At 52.8% G+C, this 11,296-nt stretch overlaps 1 protein-coding gene across 1 annotated transcript in view; it reads right to left on the reverse strand.

The window, feature by feature from the left end:
- Nucleotides 1–7,649, reverse strand: part of RAB6B (RAB6B, member RAS oncogene family) — a 64,894-nt gene extending 57,245 nt beyond the window's left edge. Inside the window, exon 1 of the mRNA XM_059162646.1 lies at nucleotides 7,206–7,649. Within this exon, the coding sequence (XP_059018629.1) occupies nucleotides 7,206–7,275 (70 nt within the window). The 5' untranslated portion in view covers nucleotides 7,276–7,649. The remainder of the gene's footprint in view (nucleotides 1–7,205) is intronic.
- Between the last annotated feature and the right edge of the window lie 3,647 nt (nucleotides 7,650–11,296).

Genomic DNA, 11,296 nt, shown 5'->3' on the forward strand with positions numbered 1-11,296 from the left:
CTGAACCTGCCTTTGAGGCATGAGGTCCAACAGATCACTATGTGTTTCTCATAGTGACTTGGGTTCAACTTCAATGCTGCCACACTAGCAGTGAGTCTGAGGCCATGACCAACTCTCTCTGAGCCTCTGTCTCCTGATCTGCATATCAGGGAAAATTTCACATCTATCACAAGATACTAGGGAGAAAGTACCCTGTGTGGAGCCTAGGGAATAGCAAGTATTCCTAACTGCTACCGGGAGGAAGAACACAGAAACCCTGCAGAGTCAGCTCCATTTACCAGGAAAGGCAGACCCCTTCCCATCCATCATCCTCTCTAAGCTGTTAGAATGAAGAATCCTTCCTTGGTGTAGATGTGACTGTGACACTTCCCAGCTGAGGACCCTCCACCAGCTCCCCACTCCCCTCAGAATCAAGTCCCAGTTCAAGGCCAGCCTCTGTGACTTGCCCTCTGTGACTTGCCCCACCTCATCTACAGCCACGGGGGAACCTGGGTGAGCCGGTTAACCCAATACTGGAAGCCCCCTTCTCTGGGGAAATCCTAGTAAGCCATCATGTCCCTTCACCAATTGTCCACCCAGGCCCTGGAAGAAACCTGTGGTCTCTAGCACAGAATGCACACAACTCAAGTCTTCCTCTCTCCCTGGCTCACTACCCACAGCACCTGCCAGGGCATCAGACTGCCAGTCCTCCAGTGCATTTCCTGGAAGTAACCGTGGCTTTTAAGGCTCTCTTCTGCCCTTAGGTGCAGGGTATCATCTGTTTTCTCCTGTACCCTGGCCTGTCCCTTGGGCCTACCCAGGACACGTGGTCATGTCACCTGGGCTCCCACTGGTCTTGTTACCAAGAGCCCAGGATAAATACACTTTTTTACTAAAAATAAATCACTTCACTAAAACGATAAAGTATTCACAGCAGTGAACATTTACTTTTTAGGAAGATTCCACTTAGTTTAGACCAATAGTTACGGAAACAAATAGGAAAATTGGAAGCTTCAAGCCCTAAAATACAGTAAGAAACTCCTCCTACGAGTCCATAGACACTATGAATCTTTATCCTCTCCTTCCCTGTCCCATGAAGCAGAAACTCTGCCTGGTGCCTGTCTTTTTGGCTCTAACCAAAGCTGCTCATCTCAGAGGGTATCTGGTACTTCTCCCTGACAACCTCCCCCATCTTCTCTATTCTGTGCTGATAAATGGAAAAGGAGCACAGACAGACAATCGAGAAAATGCCCAGCACAGTTTTTCAAGCAGTCCACTCTGGATGTCTATGGATTTTGCTGTTCACCCTCCTTCTCTCACCTTGATCAATGGTTCTGCCCAACAATTTCTCTAAGTGATTTACACTGAGACCAAACAGCCTTGCACATTCAATGGTTCATTCATTCAGCAACAGTGGAAGACACAAAGGGTGGGGGGTGGAGAGACGCTGCTGCCTGGATGGACACAGAAATTACCACTCTCAGGTCTGCCCCATGTGAGTCTGCAAGGTCAGGGGAACACCTATAAGGGTAAATATTCGTGGACTGACTTCAGGGATGTTATAAGTAACAAAAGGATGATAAGGTTATTTTGCTGTATTTTAAATAACTTGGGAGCTAAAAATGATCAGGATAATCAGATCAGGCACAGGATGGTACTATTACATTTGCAGAACCAGAACACATGCAAACACTCTCATTTTTCTCTTCTGGTTAGTTCTCTTGTCTCTGACTCTCAGCATCGAGGGCACCATGCTTATCTTATACCCAATACAGGTTAATTCTCACCTTGGGGTCTCATCTGACTCTCTCTCATCTCATGCACACCTCTTTAAAGAAACATAGCCAACATTCTGGGTCCATACACAACACCCACGCTTCTCCCCATCATTCCAGCCACTGAGAGGGGAGGAAAAAAAATTGGGAGGAGAGAAAACAAGACCAAAAAGCTAAAGCACAGAACCACCTGATGATTTACCCCAGATCTCCAAGTGAACTCTGGCAACCTCTGGTTTGGGCATGTCCCTTCCTTCCCACCTCGGCGGTCTTGCTGCCTTCTCATATTTCTTTAGAGAGGGTGGTGGGGATGGGGGGTACCCTGAGAAGTTCAGCTTTTGTGAGATGAACTGTATTGGGCACAACCAAGGCTCAATGCTCCAAACCCCAGTGAAAGATTCGTAAGTGTTGCTAGTAAAGATCTTTAGGCTTGAGAAAGCAGCAGGTGTCAGGAAGAAGAATCCGGTTTCAAAGCTACCTTGACTCCCCTCACTTTTAATGGACTATCAGTACCTATCATCTAGTGAGGATAATCTCATCATTTCTAAATGCAGATATTTAATGAGCATGAACCCTCTGCAGATGGGAAGAGGGGAAAGGAGCTAAGACTTGGTCCTCTTAGATGTTTAAGTTCACCTTTAAGGGGCTTAAAATTCAGTTAGAGGTTTTGTATCTGAAAGAAAGCTAATAAACATTTGAAAACCCAGAGTGACTGAGACAACAGAGAGGTCATGGGGCACGATGTGATAGTTTTTTAAAAATGCTCAGAAAGAAACCAAAGCTATGCCACGGTGTGTGCCCAGGTGGGCTGGCCACAGCAGAGCAAGTGGGTCTGGGAGGTGGCGGGGAGCAGACTTCTGAGATGGGCCTTAGGTACAATGCCCAGGCCAGCAAAGGGCTCCCTGTGTGATTAGGAGTGGTGTGCGGTGGATGGTAACGGACAGGCTGACCCATGCCTTGGGTGGGGCAGAGGGAACCCTCTGGGCGGGAGGTAGGGAAGAGGAGGACTGACCACTCCTTAACCGCAGGACTGAGATGACTGTGGGGGAAAGCCCCCACTCAGCACTAACAAGCCAGATACCCTTGTCCTCCTGCTCCCCACCCGACCCCTTTTTTCTCCACAGCAGGGGGAAGACAGACCAAGCCCCCTGGAGAGGGTGGGCCCCTTGTTAGACCTACTCCCTGCACTCAGCCCACCGAAGGAGTAGCAGCTGGCTGCCTACAGAAGCATCTCCTCTGAAGCCTTGGAAGCCATCTCTGACACCTGCTCACAAAGGTGGGTGGGACGCCCTGCTAGGCTCTTCCATGGCAGCTGTTCTTCCTGTCAGAGCATGCCGAGACCTTTACTGTAATTACAGCCACAGATGTCTGCACTCCCCAGTGGACCATAAGTCCTGGAAGGCAGGGATATACTCAAAGGCCTGACTAAATGAATAAATGGATGATGGAAGGAGCAAGGGAGAGAGGGAGGTAGGGAGAGAGAGAGAGATGAGTGAACAAATGACTGAGTGGCCAAAGGCAGCCATGTGCAGAATCACTGTGTTGCACAACTCTGGGGACGCCATTCACATTGTGCTCCCTGTGATGGCCCCTCCGGCAGCACAACTGTCAGGGACAGGACAAGGAGGACGCATGTCAGAGGGAGACACAGTCATGTGGCCTCAGCCTGGAAAACCAGACCGAACTTGTCGTGGTCCCTCAATCTTCCTGCTTTGGCTGGAGGAGTCTCAGGGAAGGGAGGTCAGAAGGGGCCGGAACACCCACAGGTCTGTCCACATCCTTAGTCCCTAAGACACATTCACATGCACTGAGGGAAGCCTAACCCCCCACAGAACACCATCAGAACTTCAGAGGAAGACGTGTATCCCCCAGGCCTCCTCTCCGTCCTCATACACCGGCCCATCTCGTCTGGATGTTATCAAGGGTCACCGTGGGTATCAGAGTGCCTGCCCTACTACTGCCACCAGCACAAGAGCATGGCCAGCAGACCTGGGACAGCCATCTGAACACCAGCAGGACTGCACCGCCTGCCTACTGGAAGGAGTCCCTTCATTCTGGGTCCACAGCCCTCTCCACAATCCCACCCCTGCTAGTCTGACATTGCCAGCCAGCCAGCCTGTATTCCATGGTCTAGGAGACAGCAGTAATTCTGCTGCCAGGAGGGGGGTCTTCTCACAGGCTAACAGGTGTTCTCTCTAGAGTGGTTCCTTAAGGGCTTCCCACTCAAACCAGGCCCTGGTATTTCTTTTTTATTTTTTTTTCTTCAAAGATTTTATTTATTTATCGGGGGGGGGGGGGGGAGAGCGAGCACAGGCAGACAGAATGGCAGGCAGAGGCAGAGGGAGAAGCAGGCTCCCTGCCGAGCAAGGAGCCCGATGTGGGACTCGATCCCAGGACACTGGGATCATGACCTGAGCCGAAGGCAGCTGCTTAACCAACTGAGCCACCCAGGCGTCCCAAGCCCTGGTATTTCTGAAGGCTTCATGCCCTCCTGGGATTATCTATTTCAGGGTGTCCTCTGTATCACTGGGCTTCAGCTCAGGGACACCTTTTTGGAGTCCAACTATCTTTACCTACTAGCCTAGGGAGGTGCCACCACTATACCAGGCACAAGAAACATGAGAAGGCCACATCCCTTCCCCTGGCTTCTATCCAGGGAAGTCAGCACTTATATCCAGACCCATGTGGCTCTAGAAGGTTCGGTCAAGCTCAGCTGGCCCATGTGTCCGAGGTACAGAAGGTGACGGACCTTCAAGGTCACATAGGGAGGGAGAGCCAGGGTAGAAGGAGGGCCAGACTTCAGAAGCTCCCTGCAATACACAGGCTGCAGTGACACAAAGGACCAACACACACAAAACTTTAGTGCAGACAAAACAGAAGCAGTGTCTACAAAGGCAGTTCCCCAATCCCCCCACCCCCAGGCTCAGGCATATGTCCCCCACCTAACTCAGGGGCCCCAAAAGACACATGGGCCAGCTGAGCTTGACCGAGCCTTCTAGAGTCACATGGGTCTGGATATAAGTGCTGACTTCCGTGGATAGAAGCCAGGGGAAGGTATACAACCCACTATACACTCAAGTAGGAGAAAGCTTCTCAGGGCCCTAGGGCTCCCAGTCAAAAGGGACCAGGTCCAATAACCAATCACACTGATGGCAGATTGTTTGTCTCTAATGACTTGTGTTCTAAGGGCCCACAAACCCTGCCCCCAACCCAAATAGCCCAGCATTCCCACCAGGTCACAGCCACAAGTCTGGTCAGAGAGTGACCTTGATTCAGGAAGACTTCCCCATTCTTCGTTTCCCTGATTCAAGGTCATCTTAATTCCCAATGACATATTAATGATTGGGAACAGGAGATGGGGTTCCAGCCCCAGAAGTGCTGGGAACTCACAGCACTTTTTGTGGGACTCTCCACAAATCCTTCCCATCCCTGTGCCTCAGACCTCTAATCTATACATGTAAGGTGGGAGCTCCATCTCTGAGGCCTTAAGCTCTCATTTCTGTGATTTAGGAACAGAGAGGGTTGGCATGGATCCTCGGGGGCCTCAGCCTATTAGAGATTCTGAGGGAGTCCAGAGTTTTCACTCAAACTCACAAGAGACATTCTCCTCATCAAAGCCCTGGTGCTTTACTGAAGCATGTTCAGACTTAGAATAAATGAATGTTTCCTGAGACCCTAAGGCCAAGGCCCTTTGAGAGGCACTGGGGGAACATAAAGGAGTATAAGAACCTCAAACAACCATTTCACAGAGACAGAAACTGAGGCTCAGAAAGGCCTGGAAATCTGCTCAAGGAAACACAGATAGGAATTCAACTCCTAGGCTGCCTGATTAGGCTTCTAGCCCAGGGCTCCAGGCCAGGTAAGATTAGCACTGAGATACAGACTCCTGAAATCCTTTCAGGCATGGGAAATAGTGAGCTCTGAAGCTGGACTCTATAAGAATCAGAAGCTCAGAGTCCAGGACACAGGGCTGGCTGGCTGAATTGATCTTGTTCTGAAATACCCAGCCTGGTCCCAGGATCCATCCCCCTGTTAGGACCTGACCTTCTGACATCCTTCTCTGATCCATCCATCCCAGGGAATTAGCAGCAACACAGGAGACTGCCATGTGAACTTCACAACCCACTTGTACCCACACTAGGTGAGCACTGTTCCCTGAGCCCATCAGGTCCTCCTAAGGTTGCTTGTGTCTTGGCCCCTAGTACAGATAGGCACCAAACCAGGTGAACTGGACTGGTCTGCAGAGCTAGCGCTGGGGATCCCATCCCCAGTAGCCACCTTCTTCCTGAGGTAAGCTGGCAAGGCCCAGGAGGTCTCTCTGCAGCCCCAGGTGAGAGGCCTCTGGAGAGATGCTCTGAGAGCCACTCCTTCCTACAGGTGTCAGAGGGGTCCACGCTCTTCAATCTGGTCCTCCCGCCTTGGGCCCATCCCGGGTTTCAGAGATGCTTCCCCCAGGGAGGCTGCTGGGCGGCAAGGAAGCCGTCTGTCTCCCCCTCCCCCCCGCCCGCCCGCCCCTGGCCGGCTGCCACGGTGACCTCCCCTCCCCCAAGACGGGCGGTGAGCTAGGTGGTGGGGGTGGGAAGACTCCTCTGCCATCAGCGCTCTCAGGAGGGGTGCTGGGAAGCCAGGCAGGGCGTGTCGCCTGGTCCTTTCTCTGCCCAGCTCCAGGCTTCGCCGCCTCTCGGTGCGAGGCACCCCTGTACCATCCCCCAAATCTGCCTCGCACCAGGGAACCCTGGCCGTCCTCGCCCAGACCCTGAGCCCGAGAGACGCTCGCACACGCTGGCACCGGGCAGCGTCTAGAACCTTCCGTGCCCAATCCGACGTAGGCCAGGGGGAGGTAGGCGCCCTGTTCCCTTGCAGCCTGCGCCCGCTCTTTCCACAGGAGACAGGTGCCGGCCTTCCCCCACGGCCCTCTGCTCCAGGGCCTGGACGTGCCTGTCATTCAACATGGGTCCGGGCAGGGTCCGCAGGGAGCCCTCCGGCGAGACGCCCGCCCCGCCTCATTCTCCGAAGAGGGGCGCCCGTCCTCCCCCGGCCCCCGCCGGCTCCTGGCCACCTGCGCGGTCGCCCGCAGCCCGTGCCGCATTGCGAGGGAGCCGGCGAGCCCAGCTCCTTCACGCCCCGACCGGCGCGGCTGAGCGAGCCGCCGCCCTCCGGCCTCCCCGCCGCGCTGGCCCCGCAGCTGCTCTAGCCCCGCACCCCACCTCCCACCCTCACCCCCACCTAGGGCCCAGCGCCCCCTCCATCCCTCCCCCGGGCCCCTCCCCGGCCCGGCCCGGCCCGGCCCCGCCCCGCCCGAGCCGGTCCCGACCCCCACATCCCCGTCCCTCCCCTCCACCCGGGCTTGGAGGGGCCTTTCCGGGCCGGGGCCGGGGCCCCGGCGGGGCGGAGGATGTGCCGGCGGGGGTCGACTCAGCGCCAAGCCAAGAGAATAAGCGGGGTACTTACCGCTCTGCTCCCCCAGGAACACCAACTTGAATTTTCTCAGTGGGTTCCCAAAATCTCCCCCTGCGGACATGGTGCTGGCAGCCGGGCCGTGCAGGAGGAGGAAGAGAAGCGAAGGAACAGGGAGGGAGGAGGAGGGCGAGGGGAGGCGGCCGGCGGTGCGGGAGCCGGAGGGGGAAGGGCTGGCTGCGCGCGTCCCTGACTCCCCAGCTGCGTCCCGGCCCCGGCCTGCGGCTGCGTGTCCGGCCGCGGCGGAGGAGGAGAAGGCTGCGGCTGGGCTGCTGCGGGCGGCGCTCGCTGCTGTGCGAGGGGCGCGCTCTGGACGCCCGAGGCGCGGCGCGGACAGCGAGGCGCGGGCGGAGCGGGGCGCAGGGACGGCGCGCGGGGCGGAGGAGCGCTCTCCCGAGCCGCGCGCCGCGGCCCCCCTCCCGTCTCCCTCCTCGCCGGCGCCTGCGCTCTGCGCGCTCCCCAGCCTCTGATGTCATGCGGGGCTCGCGCCGCTGCGGGGCAGGGGGCGTCCGCCCGCCCACCCGGAACCCGCACTTGGCAGTAGAGAAGCGCCTGGCCGGGCCTCCGAGGGACCCCCGGACCCGGCCGTCTCTCGCTGCCCGTCTACGTCTGTCTTGCCTACTCCCTCGACCCCTCCTTTAAATCCAGAGAAATGACACGAAATTGTCAGGGGACATTTGTTTCTGGTCTTTTAAAACCTAGATGCCGGTCCCTTCCTCCACCTCCCGCGACGCCGATGCACGCTCCCCCACCCAGAAGACCGAAAGGAAGGGAGGATGGGGGAGACCAAGGGTGTGGTGGATCATGTGGGGGATAGACTGAATTGACTGTGACCCCATGGCGCCTCTAACCCTCCCTCCCTTCTCTAGATCCAGGTCCCTCCTCTGGGCGCCTCTGTGAGGTCATAGGTGTCCCGTTAGACCTCTCCAGCAAGAGACGAGGACCAGAAAAGGTGCACCAATCTCAAACCAACCGCCTCCACAGATAATTTTATCCTAAATCTGCTGTCCCGTGGGATACCTGAATATCAGCGTGGCCATCTCTGGACAGTGCTCTGGAGTTCCTGACTCTGGGGCCACCAGGCTGACAAGGCCACTGCTTGCCCTGGCAATTAGTTGTGTCTGAATAATTAGCTCCCAGAGGACGGCCGGGTTGCTTCCCATTCCCCTCTGCATTCAGCTGGCCCACTGAGGCACATGGGACCAGTTGTGAGTGGGTGAGAGCAAGAAGCTCAGGTGTTATGATCACTCCCAGGACAGCCCAATGGTAAGGCATTCCCATTGATGGAGGGTTCACAAAACTGCCTCTTACCGTCCTAGTGCCACATGGTCTCCTTCTTTATAGCGGTTCGAAGATCATTTATTTATTTGGGAACGAGCTGTGTGTGTGTGTGTGTGTGTGTGTGTGTGCATGGGCATGTACATGTACATGTACACAGAGAGAGAAGAGTGAGAAGCAAACTCAACCCCCAGAGACTAGCAAAGGACAGTGGTTATCCTCTTTCTGCTGTCCATGGCTTGACTGGGGTATCTCCCTATCTCCCTGATTTTTTAATCTTAAGTCCCTCTCTCACTGCTTGTTTGAAAACTAGAAGGTGAGTTCCATGACAGCAGCTGTTGAAGGTCCACTTCACAATCTCAAGGACCTGAGAACTTAGTAAATAGTTTTGAATGTTTGAGTGAATGTCTAAAATGCAAATCAAAACAACTGTTCTATTTCTCAGAGCCTCCCTTGCTTGGGAGCTCCAGGGATTGGAGGCCAGCACTCTGGGATATCTACCCCACTGTGTCTGGCATCCGGCTCGGGGGCACCCTTGAAACTCCCACTCTCCTGCTCTGGGGGTTCTTGCCCTCTCGGGTGACTGCATCCAGCTTGGGGCTGAAGGAAGCTCTAGAAGGAGAGGAGGCTCCCATGCTGCCCCCCCTTCCTCCCCCTGAGCCCCCTCTCCACTGAAATTCCAGAGGAGTTACAGGCAAGCTGCCACCTGGGGCTGTCTTCCTGCACCCTCACATCCTGTGCTGAGGACATTGTCAGTGTCAAGACAAAGCCACTGAAATGTGACAGAAAAAGGACCATCGTTTAGGTAAGCCTGGGCAAGTCCTATACCTTCTCTGATCACCTGGTCTTGGTGGTATGACAGGAGGCGAGGGATAGATGGCACCCACGCCCCTCTGCACACCTAGAAGCTCAAAGTCAGACCCAGCTGGGCTGACTATGGGCCAGGATGCGTCTGGGACTCTCAGGTCTTCAGTTCAAAGACGAAAACCCAGTTCCACCCACTTTAAGCACAGAAGACAGGTTGGCTCTTGTTGCTGGAGCTGATACTGGTATTATTCACAGAATGTGGTCATTGTGCTTGAAAGTCCGAGTCTGCTCTGCCCCATGTCCCCCTCCTTCTCCATCTTTTATCATTATTTGTCTCCCCTTATTTGGGGTCTTGTCCTTAACCTGCCCTGGAGGAGACAGGCTTTCTTCCAGTGGTAAAACATTGTGGAACATGGCCACTATGGCACTCAGTTTGGCAATCCTACCAGAATGAGTTACTTCCACATAGTATCTTTGTGTTCTTTTATTTTTTTTTAGTTAAAGTAAGTTTTTTATTGCATATGTACAATGTATATGTAAGTTATAAAGAAAACCTATCATTGTGAACGCCCATTGGGCATTCCACCCAGCTGGAGAAATCAAATGCTACAATACTTCTGAGGTCTCCAGCTACTTCCCCCCCCTGCGTCCTTTTCCCTTCCTCCCTCCTCAAGGCAGAAATGCACAACTCTGGCTTTTCTTTGGGCATTATCGCGTTTGGATGTATCCTTCAACAATAGTTTGTTTTGTTTGCGTCTTTTGAACTTCATGTAAGGTATCAAACTATATAGTCTCTCTTATGACTTGCATTTTTCTTAACATTATGTTCCTAAGATGTGTCTGTCAACGCATATAGCAGAGGCTCTTTTGCCTTCACTGCTATTTCGTGAACATTAGAGTGTATGCTCCAGTTTTTGTACCATTTCCAGTAAAATGTGTCCAGATAAAAACCTTTTTTATTTAAAACAATTTTAGGTTCACAGTGATACCATCTCCCGTTGCCATCATACATTAGGGAAACCAGGAAATGAACATCAGAAAATGGCCAGAGTTTTCTTTGTGCTACTGCAAATGCTGCTGTGAACATTTCTTTATGTCCTTCCTGATGCACCTGGGAGAAGTTTTTCCAAGATATGTATCAAGTAGATGCATTGAGGTATAGAACCAAGTATGTTTGATTTTAAGACAAACTGTTTTCCAAAGATTGTCCTCAGGTCACCTGCTTCTCCTTCTTCCCCTATATCTGTTATTTCTTTGAGAAAGTCTTGGCTAGTCTTATCCCTTTGCTATTATATATACATTTTTAAAATTAAACTTTTTATTTTGAGGTCGTTCTAGATTCACAAGTAGTTGTAAGAAAGAAGACAGATCCTGAGTATCATTTATCCAGATTCCTCCAGTGGTAACATCTTGCAAAACCGTAATACAATGACACAGCTAGGGTGTTGTCACTGATCCATCTCTGTTGCCACAAGGGTCCCTCACAAGGTCTTTTAATTCTCCTCTGGGAAGAATTCTCCTCTGACTCTCCTGCTCCACCGTGTGCCCAGGGTGTTGAACGTCGAAGCTGACTCGTTTTACTGCCGTGCACTATTGCACTGTGTGAATGTACCGGTTAGTTATCCCTCTATCGGAGAGGGACATTTTGGTTGTTTCGAGTGTTTGCTTATTACAAATATTGCTGACTTGTCCAGAATCATTAAATGCTTCCAGGGCAGAAGCAGTCTAAATGCTGAGCATACTTTCCTGAATTCCCATTTTCTCCGAGATCTCCAAGCTCCCCTGCCACTTCTTTACTACCTTGTTCTCTCTCCATTATCTTTAAGTATGTTTTTAAAAACTGTGCCTGTTTGTCTTGCTGTCCTGAATGAATTTCCTATTCTTCTATCAGAAGAGGCACAGGTTTGTCTTCTTTGATTGCTTCTTGTTCTTCTTGTTCCTTCTTTTCTTTTTTTTTTTTAAGGTTTGTTTGTTTGTTTGTTTGTTTACTTATTTATGAG

The sequence above is a fragment of the Mustela lutreola genome, chromosome 2 (assembly GCF_030435805.1).
Source record: "Mustela lutreola isolate mMusLut2 chromosome 2, mMusLut2.pri, whole genome shotgun sequence".
Taxonomy (NCBI): Eukaryota; Metazoa; Chordata; class Mammalia; order Carnivora; family Mustelidae; genus Mustela; species Mustela lutreola.